General features: G+C 37.6%; 1 protein-coding gene across 3 annotated transcripts in view; it reads right to left on the bottom strand.

Moving 5' to 3' along the window:
* Positions 1 to 1,183: 1,183 nt before the first annotated feature.
* LOC113227697 (glutamate decarboxylase) overlaps positions 1,184 to 20,644 on the bottom strand; it is a 58,951-nt gene continuing 39,490 nt past the window's right edge. For 2 of the 3 annotated variants that reach the window (XM_026460675.1, XM_026460676.1), the window contains exons 9-14: positions 20,301 to 20,411; positions 19,871 to 19,938; positions 12,145 to 12,223; positions 3,111 to 3,260; positions 2,400 to 2,594; positions 1,184 to 2,320 (exon numbers count right to left, since the gene is read on the bottom strand). In XM_026460675.1, the coding sequence (XP_026316460.1) occupies positions 2,138 to 2,320; positions 2,400 to 2,594; positions 3,111 to 3,260; positions 12,145 to 12,223; positions 19,871 to 19,938; positions 20,301 to 20,411 (786 nt within the window). In that variant the 3' untranslated portion in view covers positions 1,184 to 2,137. The remainder of the gene's footprint in view (positions 2,321 to 2,399; positions 2,595 to 3,110; positions 3,261 to 12,144; positions 12,224 to 19,870; positions 19,939 to 20,300; positions 20,412 to 20,644) is intronic. The other variant, XM_026460677.1, reaches the window with a different exon arrangement.

The following is a 20,644-nucleotide window of genomic DNA, read 5'->3' as shown; positions in this document are numbered from 1 at the left end:
AAAGCATACACCTAGTTGTGCAACTCACTCAACGCTTTAACAGTCACACGTCAAATTTTCCATCGGATATATTTCGGAGAAATTTTATAATTGAATACCACCCTCACCCTAATGTCTTTGAACTACCGTGCTTCCGAAAGCTGCAATTTAGGGCATATAAACTAGACAAACGTGCCACATCGTAGCCTAACATAGGGTAAGATGTGGCCAAGCCTTCCTCTATTTTTACATTAAAAGAAGACCAAAACGTCTCATTTCTACTTATTAAAGATTTCGTACATAAGATGTAAATGATTGAAATTTATTTTGTTATATAATAAAATTGTGCCCGAGATCTAAATCTGTGTTTTGTCAATTCGAATTTTTACACAAATAGCACAATAAGCACAATAGTTACACAAATAGGTTGGGAGAGTGAACTCTAAACATCTACACGCATTCACGCATTACATTCAAGTTATTGTTCAAAATTAAGCGATTCGACTATCTGTGCACCCAATACATAACTTTAAGGGGCTCCCATACTGATGGTCAAGATGTTTTACAGACATCTTTTATCATCCTGTATGGCGATGGATTTTTTAACATATCACATGCCACATTCCACACACACCAGTGACTAGGATATACTGAGTCCATACCTGTGTTACGTGGCGTGTCAAAACTCCGTACCATGTCACCCGTCACCGACGCACATCATTTAGCCCTGTGTCGGATGGGACTCAAGTAACATTTTATGTAACAAACCAGCGATCACTCTCATTCTGAGAGGACTTTGTCAGCTACGAGTGTAACGACGACGTCTGCTACACCGATAGCGCCAACCGCTTTATCTCACAATTAAATATCAATTCCTATTTGCTAGAAAACTTTCGTTCATTATAAACTTTATATTCGGCAAATATACACGCCTCGAGTCTACACTAAAATAAATATTGAATAATTTATACTGATGCGTTTTTTATGGTTAATTAATAACAAGTATAGTTTTTTTTTTAATATCAGTGATAATTGTTTTATAAAAAAATTTCTTCAATACATATTTTTGTAATGTAAATTATTAGTGTAAGATAGAAGATAGACTTTTATAAGGCGCGAAAACATTTCACTAACGAACTATATAGTAACAAAGTATATAATTATTCCATATTGAAGAGTAAATAGAAAAATAAATAAATTATTAAAAATAGACAACGGTAATAATAACATTTGAATTAAAAATATACTATATATAAAAACATAAATGGGAAGAAATAATTTATATTTTTCAATTAAAAGAGAAAATTTGTAATTTTTTAAATTAAAATCGATAACCAAATAAAGTCCTTTTCGATAAATCAAACATCTACAACGTGAATAGTTTATCAACTAAACGTTAATTATGAATACTTTTGTCATATCGACTCGTAGTCGTTTCAACTATAAACTGTCATATTTTTGTTAGCCCCTCTCTCGCGTTAAAATATTATGAAATCTGAAAGCAACAATATCAAGCCTTATACTACACACTGCCGACAAACCGTGTTGGGCAAAAGTTATTGCTTCTACAACTTACATTTCGTTGCCAAAACTTTATCAATAGTTTCTAGTTAAACCAACGGCAGTGTTAGGCTGAATGTAGTTAAACTAGAAACTATAACAATGTACGCATAATGTAATCTTTTGCAATTTTTTAAATAAATTTAAATGCCTTTTGGCACTTCCTTACACCACAATAGTGCTTGCCATTACAGTGTATGCTATCGATGCGATAAGAAGAACAATTGTATATACATTTTACCCAACAACGCTGGCATTCAGTTTACTATTGATTGTGAGATTGTGTGATTTCTGTTGTCCTAACCAACTACATTATCAGTGGTACAATGTCAATGCCTGAAAAGGTATCAGACTTTGTATTGCGTACCCTATTGATATTTGGGCATTTAATTGAGCCGTTGACAGAGTGATAATCGAAACGTTTAGCTGACCGGACGTTTAATTTCCTGTCAAAATTATATTTATAGTCATTTCTATTTACTACATTAGATACCTTTGTCATTGTTTGATAGGAATGAGTCATCATGATCATTTTCAACTTAATAATGTATAATGACAGCGTCCAGCCACTACAAGTCTATCGATTTGTCGATTTAGTTTAGTTGACGACGATGTCGTGCCCGAGACGGTCGAACTCCGCGAGCAAGAAGTCCACATCTCGTTCAGTGACTGCGGCTGAAGAGATGATATTGCGGAAGAAGTTGGGACGCCGGTCGTCCGGCTGGTAGCCCACCATGATCGTGCCCGCCTGCATCATGCGCCCTTTCAGAACGGCACACACCTGGGGAATCAAAGTTTTTGTTGGTTCTGCTGGAAACCACAACTGAATAACCATAGAAATCACTCGGTGAAAGACGTACCTTGCCGAGTTTGAGTTCCTTATTCGCGTCATGTGGAGTACCGCGCAGTTGACGCGGCAGGTACCAGAAGGAGACATTGACCATCTCCGGCTCCAGGATGAGATGGAACTTGTCTGATTGCTCTTTGATGCGCCGCACCATGTACTCCGTTAGCTCCATCAGGCGATCCATGTGGCGTTCAAAGCCTGTTGTTCCCTGCATCACATTCACTCATTGTACATTCGCATGATATTTTCTTCTATCAATTTACTTAGAATTCCAGTTTTACAATGCAACTACTTTATCGGATCTCTTTTTATGATACCAAGTTACAGGACGAACAACTCGTGTGGCTGGTGGTAAGTATCACGCCTGTCTATGACAGTTGCAGTGTCACTTCGAACTTTAAATCGCTAAGTCCCGAGGAGCACTGCTACTGCGTTCGTCACCCTACGACATAAAGTAGGCAAGCCTCAAGTGCTTGTAGTTTCCCTAGCAACCTTGCTATTCAAAACCGGAATGCAGTGTTGCGTATATTTGTTTTTTCAAACAACCAAACGCCTTGGGATTTTTACAGGTCCCATGTTTACGGCTGAATCAGCTAATGTCATGGCTGATGTGAGCCGTGGCCATGGGACCTGTAAATGTTGCTTTGTTGATTTAGATCAGAAAAATAGTTTAATTTCCTATGTGTAAGAATCGTGAAAACCTAAGAACTCGATTATGACTGACCTTGCCACGCCACTGCAGCCACAACTTGAAGATGTCGTTGTGGCGGCCACATTGAATCACCTTGTCGCCGGTGTCGTACTTGGGGTCGTAAATTTTGTCCGTCATGAATAGATACTCAGCGGCCATTTCGTTGCAATTCAACAGGATGCCCTGAGGACAAGTAATTATTATTTCGTTTTAATACTAAGAATATGTTCCATAATAGCAGAGATCGCCATATTGGTGAGCGAATGCTGACCTCCTTGGCACACCGAAAGATATTTGCCCGGATTGGAAACCAAAGCTCAACCATATAAATGCCACAGTTGAGCATTGGACATCTAGGTAATAAAGAGTTAATCGAAAATAAACACCGGCAAAATATTGTATTGTTTGTTGTGATATGCAAAGCGAAGTGATAATTTCAATATGGAAGGGTTGCGTATCTGTTCGGAGCAGATGTTTGCGGATTGACCGCATTTTAATGCATATTGATGAGGATTAGACGGGTTGATTTATTTTGCCACACAATAATAATTCGACCGATAATAATATGTAATACTATGATCTGGCGCTCGAGATCACCGACACTTTCGCAGAAAAAGAAAGCGGTGGAGAGGCTGTCGAAGAGTATAAAAAATACGTTTCAGAGATTGTCACGGAGGAGTGGCATAAATGTTTTCAAAATTGGTTCATTCGTATCAAAAAGTGCATTAACGCAGTATTTTTTTGTCATTCATTCCGGAAAGTTATAGTGCACCTCACGTATCTATTTTAGATGCCCTATACCATGGCTTAAAATAAATATATTTTATTAATATTACTTACATATTTATAAAATAGTTTTGTTTCATTTTATTTTTTAACGCACACACTCAACATATCCCCGCACTAGGGAAAACCCTGTGTCGCGGGTGCCATGGACACACGCATAGACAACCACACATTACACCCAAACTCACGAGAGAAATAAATGTAGGCCATACAAATATTTCTCCGGCAACCGTTCAGCCACGAAGGCAGTCCAATTAAAGTTACTGTTATTTCAACTCGTTTACGATTTTATTATGCATGATAAACCAAAAAATAAAATTATTTATAGATGCAGGCGTAATAATGCGGAAATGTATGTTAGTAAAAATGAAAATAAATTTCTTTAAAATTTTAACTTTTGCTAGATTTGGCAAAATAACTAACACTTCTTTGAACAATGCAAAGCAACGTTCACTGTAATTTACAAGTACCTACACAAGCTCATCTCCTGTATGGGTAACTGTTGCTAACGCAACAGAATTTTTGTAATAAAATTTAATATAACTTAGGAAATGAAACTATTTTTCCGGATTTAAATCGTGTATATTTGTTTTTTCAAACAAACCGACGTTTCGGGCTTTTTACAGGTCCCATGGTCACACGATGTTTGAAAAAACAAATATACGTTATTTAAATCCGGAAAAATAGTTTCATTTTCTATGTGTAACAATCGCGAAAACCTAAGAATTTAATGTAACTTTCAAAACAGTAACTAGACGCTCGTCAACATTACGTAGGCGTCTATTTTGAACCAGCCAACTAACACCACATACATGCTATTTCATTCCTACCACAATTTAACGAACTTTTGTATGAACCCAAAAAGGTCAAGAAGGACGTTCACTTTTGAACTGTACTTCTATAAGAAACCACCAATGTGATAAAACTTTCATAGATTGCGCTACGACTAAAAAGTCGTTCAAAAAACCAAATACAAAGATACGACGCAAGCACATAGAAAAATTCGTGAGCTCCGTTGGTTCGTTCCGTGGCTTAGTTGGTATAGCGTCTGACACGATAAGCTAGAAGACGTCGGTTCGAATCCGGCCGGATCGAAGGATTTTTTCTGAGTGTTCGATCTTTGTATTAATAATTATAACAAACCACCACTGTTTAGCGATTAATTTTATCTATTTATTTTTATTTATTTATTTATTTATTTATATCAGGTAACAAAGACCCATGTATACATACCTTATAGACTAACATACATAACAATATAAAAACAAAATACACCTATATTATATATACCTTAAAACAAACATACATACAATATAATAATAAAAACTAATCTACACGTTTTCCCTTATCGGCGACGTGTGGCGCAATCTGGTGTCAGGTAACCGGCCGCGGAATCGCCGATATATGACACCCTTCGGCCAAAATTCCTCTTTCATGAAGGTCGAAAGATGTTCGGTCGGTATTCTCACCACAAACGAATTAAAGTTCACGTTGCGGCGAGACTCCAACCGCTCGACCCTCAGGGTGTATTTGGTTTTATGCCTGATATACTCCACTATCTCCTCAGACTTCGTGGAGTAAAGCAGCCGCGACAGGTAGATCAACGTCGTCGGTACGGCCGGACGCAGCAGGAAGTTCGGTCCCGTCGGAGCTGTGCCACACTGGTTACGGCTGGTGGGCTTCCTCTTCACCACCTTTGTGAAGCCATCCTCGTCGCACTGGACCGTCTGCCTCTGTGGTTTTGCAACTTCAGAGACAGGCACACGGAAATTGTTTTTATCCTTAGCCGATTGCCGCTGCTCGAATTTCGAAGTGGCGGGTCGGCTAGTTGAAGCGGCTACAGCGGCGTATGCACGTGTCGGGGTTGACGTGCACATGCGTGACATTTCCACCTTCCATTAATGGCACTGCACTCCCGTAAACCAGCAACCCACTGCCAATATATTACAGTCAACTCAAATCGTCTTTTACTTTGACGAGCTCGTCGAGATCCTCATCCTCCAAGTGGAAACTTGGCTCGGGCAGCTACAATAACCTTAGTTACTTTTTATGACAATAGCAAAAATTATCTATGAAGTGGTTCTACTTGTTACCAAGCATTAACACAAATACTCTGACAAGATAGGGATATGTTTATTCTTTGTACATATAAGAGGGGATGTTTGTAGAACTTAGGGGATGAATGGTTGTAGGGGATGTCGAATATTTGCTGAATATTTGTACGGGAAATGTCGGTATTTGTGGTATGCGGGCCGTTTCAACCGTTGAGATATTGCAGGGGGTTGCTTTTGAGTGGGAGCAGGTTTAAAGGTAGTAAGATGTATTTTTAGATGTTTTTTTATGGAATGTGTGTTATATTAATATATTTAAATAGATTAGTGGTGTGAGTAGGACCTAGTTATAGATTGCGCTCGTATCTTTACCCTAATTGAGAAGTGTTTTGTACCTAAAATAAATAACGCACACACTCGTACACACACGCACACACTCGTACACACACGCACACACGCCATGGACACACACATAGACAACCACAAATTACACCCGAACTCGCCAGAGAAATAGATGTAGGCCCTTCAAATATTTTTCTCATTATTATAAATAAATAAATATAATATAAATAAATAAATAAGCGACTAAATGATAAATCCGAGGCATTAACAGCAGCAGCATTTCCCTGTGTAGGTATTGATTAGAATTTACCAGGAATCAAACTAGAGATCTTTTAATGATTATCCAGAATTCCAAATGACAAGCACAGGACCTTTTGTAACAGCAACAGCACACTTCATAAAAAAAAATTATTATAAATATGGAAGGATTTTTTAACTAGTTTAAGACTAGTTTTTAAATTTTATTGTTGTATAGAAGTTTTTTCAAAGTGTACACTTGGAAGTAATAAACACTTATGGCGTATACGGCACACAGCTGGGCACGGGTCTCCTGCATTATTTACATCGACACGTTATTATACTCAGAGCTGTCAAGCGCAATATGCTAAGTGATAAATTCTGTAACTCCGCCCCCTTTGGCCAAAGTTTCCGTCACTAGAGATGGGGATGTGCAATGTATACAAAACATCGATAAGATTAAACAAAACAATACTTGTAAACGGTGCCAAAAAATTAACAAAACGTGCTATTCTAGCTGCAAGTAATTTTCACCATACAATCTTAGGGTTGTGGAAACCTTTAGTAGTGTAAATAATTTTATGATATTTATACGCTATTAGCATAGTTATTATATGATATTATAGACTATTATAAAATTTTGATTTACGAATACTTTTGTATGGACCAGCTTCAGTCTGAAATAAAATTATTTTGATTATTAATACAAAGATCGAATACTCAGAAATAAATCATTCGAACCGACGTCTTCTAGCATACCACACCAGACGCTATACTAGAACCAGCGGACCTCACGAATTTTTCTATGTGCTTGTTGTCGTGTCTTTGTATTTGGTTTTTCAACGACTTTTTAGTCGTAGCGCCATCTATGAGAAATCTATGAAAGATTTATCACTCAGTTAGATACCTTTATAGCTACCGGCCCTGGCGAGAGATATCGCTATTCACAGTATTTTAAATTTTTATTGAATTGATATTCAATTATTTTTTGTGAAATTACTCCACTAGTTAGTTATAATTATTAATACAAAGATCGAATATTCACGCGTCTGTCACGGTATGCTAGAAGATGTCGGTTCGAATCCGGCCGGATCGAAAGAATTTTTTTGATTATTCGATCTTTGTATTAATAATTATAAGTAGTGGAGTAATTTAATTTAATAATAATAATATAATAATTTAATTTAATGTTTTTTTCTGTAGAATTGCTCCACTAGTTTGTTATAATTATTAGTACAATTATCGAACACTTAGAAAAAAATCCTTCGACCCGACGACGTCTTCTATTTTAATTTTATTTATTTAATTACAGTTTTACTTAGAAGCGGAGATTACGAATAGCCCGGCCTTTTCTTTTGTTGATCCTTTTCTTGTAAAATACTATTTGTTTGTACTACTTTGCGGCACCAACGCGCCAATAAGGAGTGTCTTTAGGGGTGGAATATTTTCTTCAAATTTGAACATGACCACGGTACCCCCTTTCCAATAAAAAAAGAATAAGCGAAATCGATTTACCAATGTCGGAGTACCAGCGTTACATACACATAAAAACACAGTCGAATTGCGAGCCTCATTCTTATTTTGAAGTCGGTTAAAAACATGTTTAAAAATCGACAGATTTAATCTCAAACACCTACCAAAGGTGTCATCTCTATTCGCAACTGGCGGCACGAGCGTTTAATTAAATTCCACAGACACTTCGCAACATATGTTGCCACTTCACACCCCTTGTCACCCTCAATGCTAACACACCCTATTATCAACCCTAAAGCCTTGGCGTTACGATTTAATTTGCTTTTAACGATGATAGATGGTAAACTATTAATATTAAAGAGTGTACAAAATGAACCTTATGCTTTTGTAACAAAAATAAAAGTTAAAGTTACTTCGTTTCAAACGAGGAATTTCCCTGCGCTTGGTCCTACCGGGAAACGAACCCGGGATCTCCTTACCAAGCTCCCACCGTTGCACAACATTGGGCCATCGAGATTGGCGAAGTAAAAGTATCAAATGTTGCCTTAAAGGATAAAAAAGATAGTAATAATAATAATAAAATCGTTTATTTATCTCCACACATTAATAGTAAAAAAATAAATAATATAAACCTGCAACCAGGGTGTAGTACAATAGTGGTGTGAGATAAAAAGGTCTGTAACTCAGCACAAGGCGGAGTGTTTGCAGCACAACGCCGCTGATATTCTGCCTGTCACGTTCATAAAAAGACGAAGAACACACAACACACATTATCATTCTAGTTCTGGGTAATTTTCAAGTAAGTTTTTTGTACTCAATTTTGGTGACAATTGCTTTTTCTTTAAATTTTAAAAATTACTGTTCTAAGATTTCAAGCCGATTATTAGATACTTACTACACACATGAATCGTTATTTAGATTATTTCATTACTATTACACACAGAGCACTATCACACAACTTACTACACTACAATGCCTACCTCCAAGGTTTGCCTGGACAATAACCTATTAAAATTTTCTTACGGAAAGTACGTAATGACAAAATAGTAGCAGTAGAGCTGGTTGTGGAAGAGTTCGTCCAGGGAAGTACTGCCACCTTACCTATTTCTGCCGCCAAAAGTAATGTGAGCATTACTGTGTTTCGGTTCGAAAGGGTAAGGGACGTCTCAGGGTGACGGGCGCAGTGGCAGTGCCCCTCCCATCTTTGCGGTTTGAAACTCTGAGGTGAAACACTGCAACTGTTATGGACAGGCGTGTCGCTTACCACCAGGCCCACGACTTGTTCATCCCGTCACTTGGTATTATAAAAGAAACCAAAAATTTTAGAATTATTCTAGTAGACAGATATCTTTAACATTTCTTTTTCACTGACTTCGTTGAGAACTTGCCAAATTAGCATCACTATACACATGGCAACGTTACATGGCCAAGTATGTATTTATGCTATTGCGTGGCTGGGTATCCAGCCCACCAGGGTTGCAGTTGCTGGGGCTGTGTGTGCACCGGACCAATACGTGTGGCGGCGGCGACAGCGGTAACGCAAACAGAGGGTTTTTGATTACTGCGAGCGCGCACGAACTTGTTAAAAGAAGCACCCTTTACCCGAACGTTGCGTAACGTAAATGTTATCACTAATTTCGTGGATGTATTCTGTTGTTCATTGAACGAATTCGTAAAACCGGCTTTGTGGGTTTTGTGTTACCATAATAATAATAATAATTTTTAAGTAGTTATTAAGTTTGCTATTATTTAAATTAGGTAAAGCTTGTCGTCGACACTCTCGCATTAGGTGCAAGCTGTAATGATAGCTGTAAGTTGGAAATAAATAAATATTTAACAAAGTGTCATGTCTAATTAAAAATGTGACTACAGACAGGTGTTCAACCTACCATCTACGAGTACCTGTCACGTTTAAAGTCCGTTAGTCAATACAACACTCACAAGAAATAGATACTTCGTTTTTATTGTGAATACAACCACACGGCGAGATTATCTTATTTGCAACAAGGAATTAGACATTCAAGTGGTATAAAATATAAGGGTTATTAGAAACAGACGCCCTTTTGCGTTTGGCGGCAGGCGCTGCGGGAGTCGGAGGGTATGCGAAGAGGCTAATTGCGGATTTAGCTCTTTTATATTGGATATTAATTGTCGCTGTTTATGTTGGGGATATCATCATTAACTCACTGTTAGTCATACTGCTGAGCACGAATCTCTTTTAAGGAGAGAGTTTATGGCATAATCTTTCACATTGACTCAATGCTGAGGCCTTCACAAGTTTTCTAAAGGCTGTGATTCTCTTTGACGTACATGTTTCAACGCGATGTTTTCCTACAGTATCAGCTAGAGGTGGTACTTAGAATAATAAGTAATAAAGTATTAGACCAGCCACATCAATTACTTGGTTTGAAACTATTGAGTAACAGAGCACCTGTTAACTGCTGGGCAATACCCAGAACACCCAGATCTGTACCAATTAGTGTTGCCCAAAATCAGTCTTGGTCTTGGTCTTGTATTTTTTCCAGTACATTATTATTATTATTATTATTACAATTCTTATGTACCTTAAGCAATGTAGAAAAGTTCATTTCTGGTATTCATCCAATCGGGAATCAAATCGGGGAACTTCTCATCTAGCGTAATTGAAATCGTCAAAACTGCATAGCTGACACCGGGGCACAGATTACTTAAAAGTTACTAGGTGCGTAACAGATAGGTACATCACTCATACAAAATCGAAAGTACCTATGCTATTATAGCCTACCAAATCTGACTAATGACACCAGCTCACTACGAGCAAATAGGAATCTAAGAACATGTTCAGAGAGGTGAAAAAACGTTGCCCGGAATGTGCAGTCGTGCGTAGCCGAATGCTAATAAGTAAAAGAATTGTATGCCTGCACCGATGTCGGCCGTATGGCGTAACCTTGAGCGAATGATGGAGCCTTGACCTGGGTTGGAATCGTCGATCATTCTGTAGCCTGTATGTAAGTATGTATCACACTTTTCTCATCCTCGACTTGTCTGAGAGCGCTGTTGGTGTCCTTGTACAAGTTTATCATTTGTTGACGTGTTGGAAACTGTTCCAGTTATATAGATTTTAAGACTTTCGTGGTTATTCACTAAATGATTATCACTAGTATCAGGTTTCTTACCACGGTATGACTTCTTTTTATTTTCCCGATATTCCAGTTAGCTTCACAGACTTAAGTCAATGTATGTGCACAAAGAATTTTCCACGCATTTTTATGTTCCTTTGTTATAAAACGCACATAAGACATTTTGACATTTAAGCAGAATAAATTTACCAGAGGAATGCACGTTCTTTGAAAATTATGTATGAAGAGTGATCATGGAACGAACCAACCTAAAAATAATGAAAGAAAAGATTATAACGATAACGATTAAAAATGTTAAAATTGACCAGGAACCAGTAAAGAGGGTGATAAAAATGTGGGATGCCGGTGAAGGAGGTCGCATCGTCACAACCCCATTGGGAAACGACCGTTCTTGCAACGGGCAACAACCAATTTTCATAACACAGAATTTACTATATAGATTCATCGTCAAAAAAACCACCGACTGAAAATAGTATATTGTACTGTAAGTATTCGAGAAGTTGTGTAGTCTGCAGACTACTGGTTGCAGCATCAGATTAAGGTTACCTTGTATTGTGTTCATGTTATAGGATTTTCATAATTGAGAGACATAGCGTGGCGCGTGGGGGCAGAAATCGACGCTACGCCACTGCGTACACAATGTACAACAAATTTCTAGTCGACCGGACAAGTGGAAGTAAAAGAAATTTTCATTTCGTGACCGAGATCCCCACTAACTGGGAAAAGAGCTTCAGCATCATATTCAAGTATGTTATCGTGTAATTATGAAATAATATTTCACGATACAAAAACCGAATACTTAAATAATAAAAGTTGCCACGGAAATTAGGTAGTAAACACTAGTCCGAGAATGGCCGATCTAAGAACCATTCTGATTCAATTAGTCTTCAAATAAAAAAAAAACCGCTTCGAGGTCAAGTCGTCCGATTGGGAGAATACCACTGAAAGACGCCCAGATACATAGACAAGGGCTTTACACTTATATATAACTCCCCGCTTTTTGCGTCGTGGTTTACAAAAAGGGTCTAAACGTTTGTGTATTATAGGTTAAAGTCTCACCTCGTACTTGAAGTGCACGGTGGAGCACTGCAGCAGCGTGCCCATTAGCTTATGAGGGTTCCAGGTCACGGAGTCAGCCCTGGAAACAAGCACAGGAATTCTCAACATTGTACAGTCGTCGAGCCGGTTTCGAAATGCTACTATGCAATAAAAGCGAAAAAAATAACGGAATTTTAATCGGAAATTTCTAGCTGTAGTTTAAAAAAGTCACAAAACTTTCCCTAAAATAATTATTGGCCACTTTCACGATTTTACAAAGCTTAACTTTTACAAAAATGTGACGACGGGATTACGGCACTAATGTCTCTGCTCCTGGCCAACGCGTGTTGCGTGAGAGGTGGTAAATCAGCTAACAGACTGGCCACGCGGCTGCATTTAGTTTTATTACAATATACATGCTTAGTTGTCATATTCAAGGGAAGAAAATCAGGGTATAACAACATTCGCGATGAATCTCAGGTGTTCAGCAGTTAAGAGCAATTATGAAACCAAAAACAAGCCCCGTTTGGAACTATTTCGTTGAAATCATTATTGTATTACAATTCTGTTTCTGCATCCGCTGTTTCCGCCAAGATTTACTTTTGGTATCTCTTTCTGTTATTACACTTATTTTGCATCACAAAAAAGTTGACCTCGCCCCGGTCACGTTTTCTGAACCGACGACGCTCTAATTTAATCTAAACACTCAGTATGAAATTATTCAAATTAGCTTCGAAACCAATAAAATGTCGGTGAGTGGAAAATTAGAAGCAATTGTTTGTAAACTTTTGTCTCGGGGACGGGGTGTGGGCTTTCACCGATGGTCCTACTCATTTACATTCGCCAGGGGTTGTAATTGATGGTGTTTGACTGTGGCTTTGACACTTTATGGAGAATAATGTGGGTGAATTGATTGCATTAATCTTATTTTTAACCGACTTTGTGGAAAAGAATAAAATTCTTTATTTGTTGGTCTTATAATGAGGAGAAATCCGACGATGGCCGTTATCGTATGTCATTATCCCTTGATATAATATTTTAATTACTAACACCAAATGGAACTCTAAGAAAAATGTCTTCGATTCGGCTGGAGCCCCGCAGATGCCAGAAAAACTCACGTCATATGTTTACCAAATCAGTTTTAAAGAGACATAAAGTGCTCGTATGTAAATGCAAGTAAGCCAAAGTGAAGTTTAAGTTATCTCATATTGACTCAGCCGCTGCCGCGTCGGCTTAGTTCAAACCCCGCTTTTCAACTTAGGGGAGGAAAGAATTTTTTGAATTTCCCTTTGCTTACACCGACCTGTAAGTTTTACGAGCAAATGGAATCAAGTAGCGAACGTTTTAACTAGACTCTATAACGTTTAAGATAAGAACGTTACAAAGTCCAAACGGTAAAAAACTAGTGATGACAAGTGACCTTAAACTACTGACTAGTGACCTTAAATTGCACTAATAAATAATTTTGTTATGCTTACTGCTATGCGGTATAGTACCTCACTATAGATTCTGCCGTTTCTACACACTCTTCAAGAAAGAGTGAAGATGTCATCGCCGCTAATGCAAGTGTCAATTATTAGTGAAATAATTATATTTTTAAGAATAGCAGCCTAGTGGTTCAAGGTTCGATTTGCACAGAGGAGCTTGCACCATGGAATATTTTTTAATCAAGTGCAGTTTACAAGGAAAATAACAAGCTAAAACGGGAAACAAGACTTTTTATTACACTGATTCTTATATAACAGTGCGGTGTGATAGTGAGCGCGTTCAAAACACAGCGTTGATAAATTATTCCGTTTGACAGAGACAGCCAGGGCGGTGCGTTTTTTTATCTTTTTTCGCGAGAGCCATTAATTGCACGACTCTGAACATTTTGGCTGTTGGGGGTGTACAGTGCTAAGGTCCGTGTACCTTTATTTCATCCCGCTGGCCTGATTTCGAATTAGTTCAAAAACCGCTTTTCAACAAAGGAGAGGCAAGGTTTGTAGCTCCGAATTTAACATGAGCTTTTTAAAAATTCGCCGTCATCATTATTTCAGCCGAAAGATGGACATGTGCTTTCCCAAGAATCGCCACGGAGACCAGTCTTGTGCTGCTCCAATCCATCCATCCAAAAAAATGCTATCAGTGGAAAATACATTGTCAAAGTCAATGTCAAATAATCTTTATATCATAGGTACGCAAATTACACTTCAAGTCAATATGTACTGATTAAACTCTATCGCTCAATCGTAAGCCAGGTTCCCTTGAAAAGAATGAGCCAGAAACTCTAAGAGATGCTCTTTGTAAATATACATCTGAATACACTTATCATTTCAATATTTCATTTAAACATCTTAGATCGAGATTACCTGCAAGAGCTAAACCGGACACTACCACGGATTTTTGTCATCCACGTACGCAGAAGTTATATAATAACTTAACTAAATTAATATATAAATACAACACAACGATGGTGTGTGGTTCCTGGTCTCGATGCAGTAATTATCTTATCCAATAGGTGGTGAAAAAGCTACTAAAGCACATCCATAACGCATACAAGAGGTTCTTTGCGATCACCAGACGTATAACAAAATTATGGCTACTTTTTTGGAGATATCTGTATATTCAGAATTTTTAGGCTGATATGGATATTTTTTTAATGCAAATTTTCAGCAAAGAATTTTGAGATTAAACTATTTTTTCGGATGTAAATTGCGTCATTTGTTTTTTCAAACACACCAATGTTTGGCCAGCCGTTACCATGAGACGTGTAAAGGACCCGAAATGTTGGTTTATTTGAAAACAAGTAGGTAATACGAGTGTGTTCAAAAAGTATCGCGAATTTTGAATTTTCGCGGGTTACGTATATTCGAATTTCGATTTTTTTGTGGCGTTATGTTGGTACTCATGTCTCTCACTTATGCCGACAAGCTCGGCCATTTTGAATGTTCACTTAATTGTTGACAGCTGCTTTGCTTGCACGTGTTTTAGATCGTCTTCGATTTTTACCTATTCAAAAAAATGGATCAAAGAACCTGTATCAAATTTTGTGTGAAAAACGAAATTAAGTGCGCGGATGCATTCCGAATGTTGACTGTGGCATACGGAGAAGCTACCTTGGACCGAAGCAACGTTTATCGGTGGTACAAAATGTTCTCAGAAGGCCGAGAAGATGTGAACGACGAAGAGCGTGCCGGACGCCCGAGCACTTCAACAACAGACGAAAAAATTAATGAAGTGGAGAAAATGGTATTGGCCAATCGTCGAATCACCGTTAGAGAAGTTGCTGAGGACCTAGACATATCGATTGGCTCATGCCATTCGATTTTTATCAATGATTTGGGCATGAGACGGGTCGCCGCGAAATTCGTACCAAAATTGCTCAATTGCGACCAAAAACAGCATCGCATGAACATTGGTAATGAGATGTTGGACTCTGTCCGCGACGACCCAAATTTGCTCCAGAGGGTCATAACTGGTGACGAATCGTGGGTTTATGGTTACGACGTGGAAACCAAAGCTCAATCATCTCAATGGAAGCTGCCGCACGAACCAAGACCGAAAAAAGCGCGCCAAGTTCGGTCGAATGTGAAAGTTTTGCTGACAGTTTTCTTCGATTGCAGGGGCGTGGTGCATCATGAGTTCTTGCCACAGGGTAGAACGGTCAATAAGGAATATTACCTGCAAGTTATGCGCAACTTGCGCGAAGCAATCCGCCAGAAACGCCCGGATTTGTGGAAAAACAAAAATTGGCTTTTGCACCACGATAACGCCCCTGCTCACACATCGTTGCTTGTGCGCGACTTTTTGGCCAAAAACAACACACTAATGATGCCGCAGCCACCGTATTCCCCAGATCTGGCCCCCTGTGACTTTTTCTTGTTCCCTAAACTGAAGAGGCCCATGAAAGGACGACGTTACGCTACGCTTGACGAGATAAAGACGGCATCGAAGGAGGAGCTGAACAAGATAAAAAAAAATGATTTTTTGAAGTGCTTCGAAGATTGGAAAAATCGTTGGCACAAGTGTATATCATTACATATACATACAATATCTCATGGGGATTACTTTGAAGGGGACAAAATAGATATTCATGAATAAATAAATAATTTTTGAAAAAACACAAAATTCGCGATACTTTTTGAACACACGACGTATAAACAAATAGTTTCATTTCCTATGTGTAACAATAGCGACAACCTAAGAACTCGATATGTATATTTCTAGCAAATGCCCACCTTACGAATAAGTGCACAATCACCCTTATACGTTTGTGAGTCCAAATTTTAGGGGATAGTAATTTAGGGTGGATTCGTTTTTAATGAATTAGAAGCTTTATTGGTGAGTTTGGTAAGACGGATATAGAGCCTTATTTATAATGGTATCTACAGACGATGTTTTGCTTTTTTCTTCTAAGACTGTGATTATTGGATGGATGAAACGATGGCATTGAGGTAACACCGTCTGGCGCGTGCTGGCACTGAAAGAGAACTATGCTTGGTAAACTGCAGGGAGTTGCAGCATGCTCCTCATCCTCTAGATTTGAGGTGGTCCTATTATTTATTCATCGATATGTTAACATGTGTTGTCATTTTTTATTTTAACAAGTGGAAGTTACTAATTTTGATACTATCTAGATATTTTGACATTTTAGATAGATAGATAGATAAACACTTTATTCACTAATATAATACTAATACAGATTCAACAAAAATAAAAACGTAACATTGCTGTCATAGCAGTGAAAGGGCGCTGACTCAGCATATGTCAAAGTTGCCAAAAGCGATGGTTTTCAGTCAGAACCAACGAGAGGGGTTAAGTCAGTTGTAAGCAAACATATGCGTAAAGTTATACATTGAAATAAAATACATAATAATGTGTAAATAGTGCATTTAAAATAACCTCTCAGATATGTATGAAGTGCACGGGCGAGTACAAGCAATAAGTACAGCTGTGGGACTCAATTGTATTTGTAAATAGGTTTTAGTGTTATATAATTAATTAATATATATAATGTGAATATATCAAAGCAAAAACAAAATTCCATTCTAGACAGACGTTGGAAAAGAATACAAACACACTACACAGATTTTTGAAGTGAGAGTAGGTGTTGCCGGTACAGAGCTTTGAATTTGGGTTTGGATGTCTCGTTGCGTATAGGTGGTGGAATATTATTCCAGCACTTTGAGGCCGAGTATTTGAAACTACCCCTAAAAGCTGCAGTTCTACGTCGTGGTATCATAAGTACATATGATCGGACAGATCGCTCTCTGTAGCGTACGGTAAGACTAGATGACCAAATTTGTTTTTCATAAAGACATTCAGGTTCACGCTCAAAACATTTTGGTACTTAGACATTATGGTAAATTTGCCAATTTGATACTTGGACATTTTGCATAATTGGTAATTTTGATTGCACTGCACACGTTACCTACCTAAGTATGAACTGAACGACGGAGATATTATCATGGAAAATATTTATTTAATTTTTATTGACTACTTCTCGTTATGTAGTTTAGAGATTTGTGTTCTAAAAAGTGGAACATTTTCAAAACATAAAGTTACATTTAAAATAAATAGCATGAACATTCCATTACCCGAATCTCGTGTGTGCCGACCCGTAGCCGCGCTACGATTGACGTGTGAACGCAACCTGCTGCGAGCTACGCCGTAGCATTTAGGTACGACAGTAATCCTTTATAAGGCAGGGTTGGCACTTTTCTCTTTCAGAAAATCTAAAATTATTATGTCGTCATCCAACGTTGATATCTTGGGTTTTATTTTTCTTTGTTCGATACTATTTATTTAACCGACTTCAAAAAAGGATGGAGATTCTTAATTTGACTGTATTTTTTTGTGTATTTATGCGATTACTCCAATATTTGTGATCCGATTTTGTAGATTCTGTTTTTGTTGAAAAGAAGTATCTCGGTAGTGGTCCGTTTCAAATTTAAACAAAATTTTCCACCTGTAAGGGTCAATTAGCCCAATCAAGGGATGAATCCGGTTTATTAGATTTCACCCACTTTCCGTTAATCGATTTCAATAAAATTTGGCAAATACATGTAATTCAACAAACTTTTGAGGTGAGTTTTTTTACAATAAAGTTATACTTTCATGTGACTTCCAACGCCATATTGATTTTGTCGTGACGTTATAAATTTTGAAATTTTAGAAATCTCTCTTCACGACATTGGAGAGAATATTGAAGAATTCATTTATGCTCCACATAAAACACATATGCTGATTTAGCATTGTCACAGACACAGGACATATTATAAATAATATATAGTGGCAATCCTACTACGAGGTTGTCACACGGTCCACTGGACACGACTGCTGCATTTGGCCGGATTTACACATTGACCAGTATTGCCTGAGCCACGACATAACATTATACAAAATTAATCTTGAAACTTTTTCTTGACGTCAAAGGCCCTTTAAAGGTGGTCGCGCACTCCCTCGTAGTGTCGGTATTTAGCTCGAGCCGAGTGATGTGCGCAGCTAATGGGGGTTCGGGATTAATCCTTCAAAACACTTAATACCCACCACTTGTGCAGGAAAATCATTCATCAAATGCTGTGCGTCTTTTTGAAACAAAAAGTGACGTCGAACGAAAATGTATGGGTTTAACTCAAAAAACTTTTTACGGCACAATATTTTTATGCTGCTCAATAGATGAGCAATAAAATAGAAATATGATTCGAACTTCACAGAAAAAACGGTATTTATCTTAACCCTTAGCTTATTTACCAAATTACCAGAAGTTGTAACAGAACTACACGGTAAACGATTTAAAATTAAATTGCATAATTTGTAACTTACTAAACGCTATTGAAGAATTTTATTTTTACGATATAAAATATAAAATGTGATTATATGTACGTACGTTATATTTTTCAATTCCATTTTTATGACATTTATTTATCAATATTGCACTATATACAGTAAATAATTAAAAATATTTATTATATTTACTTCTTTACTCTCTGATTATAATTATTTTGAGAATGTTAGTTAATGGACAACACGACACACTCCAGTATGTTTATAAGAATTTCGAATGCAGTCGAGTAGTAGTTGTACTCTGCAGGCTCTTAGTACAGTCAGTAACAGCGATGAAATGTAGTCGACGATATCCAAACTTGTTTGGCAGCAGCACATCAACTGCTATTTTGAAATGCAGTTCGTGTGAGTTAGTGCCGGCTCAAAGCTGTGCCTATCGTGTATTACTATTTTGAGGGTAAATGTTACATAATTTGTATTGTTGGTTATAAAGTTGTTGATAGATTATTTATTTATTAAGAAATAGGAACAAAGAAAACTTAAATCTAGACGGCCAAAACTGTAAAATTAGCTTTGGTTTGACCACACAGCGGCTTTTATAACACATTTACGTAATAGGATGTCGATAAGCAATAACGTAACGTGTCAAAAATTGAGATAAAAAATGCTAAATTATAGCTGGTCGTCTCGCTACATTTTACAAATATAAACTAAGTGATTTGAAAACTCCAAACAATATTAGAAAATGGTGAAACTATCACAAAAAAATCTTTAGGCGCCATTTTCTCAAAACTACGATCATGTTTGTGGAAACGTTATTGCTTATCACCATCCGTTTAATATCATAGTTACTACAGACGGTAACACACCAAGCTACACATTGATGGATCTTGTACCGTTGCACTGAAAGCAATATTCGAACAAAAGTGTAATAGTTTGATGTACTGTTGATTGTGCATAGATAAATTATTGTAGTTACCTTTCAACGCCTGTGAGCCTCGGATGACGGTACTTTTTGGAGAACAACAGTCCGCCACCCCACGCAGCCTGTTACACAAAATCACGATACCTGTTATTTTTGCAAGCATAAAATAACATTGTACATATCGAAAGACTATGATATAATTTTGACACCACGATTATAACGCACACACTTAACACAGCCCCGCACTATGCCATGGACACATACGTAGACAACTTACACAAATTACACTCAAACTCACGAGAGAAATTAATATAGGCCATACAAATATTTATCCCGGCCCGGGAATCGAACCTGGGACCTCTGCGTGGCAGTCGTTCGAATGGTAACCGTTCGGCCACAGAGGTAGTTAGTTGCGTTTAAAAATATCTGTTGCCGCTTTCAAACATTCAAACTCACATACTATTTCACTATTTCGTATACTCACATCAACATGCATCCACATGTCGTACTTCTGGCAGATGTCGGCAACCTCCTCCAGCGGGTCAAAAGCTCCCAGCACAGTGGTACCCGACGTCGCGTTTACAAAGAACGGCACCTAACGCAACACAATACGTTACCTTTATTATTTCATTTTCAAATTCAAAATTACGTTTGGGTTTTATAAAATCTACTAACAATCAGTTAATAAAAATATGTGCATCACAACACAACACACGCGATGTCTTTTGCTAGAAATTAATTAAAAAAATATCTTTTCTACATCATCATTAATAACCCATTACACTTCCCGCTGCTAGGCAGGAGTCTTTTTCAAGGTGAGGATATCTG

Source organism: Hyposmocoma kahamanoa, unplaced genomic scaffold, assembly GCF_003589595.1.
Source record: "Hyposmocoma kahamanoa isolate Upper Pololo Valley unplaced genomic scaffold, ASM358959v1 213, whole genome shotgun sequence".
In the NCBI taxonomy this organism is placed as follows: Eukaryota; Metazoa; Arthropoda; class Insecta; order Lepidoptera; family Cosmopterigidae; genus Hyposmocoma; species Hyposmocoma kahamanoa.
This window is presented reverse-complemented; position numbering and strand designations above follow the sequence as displayed.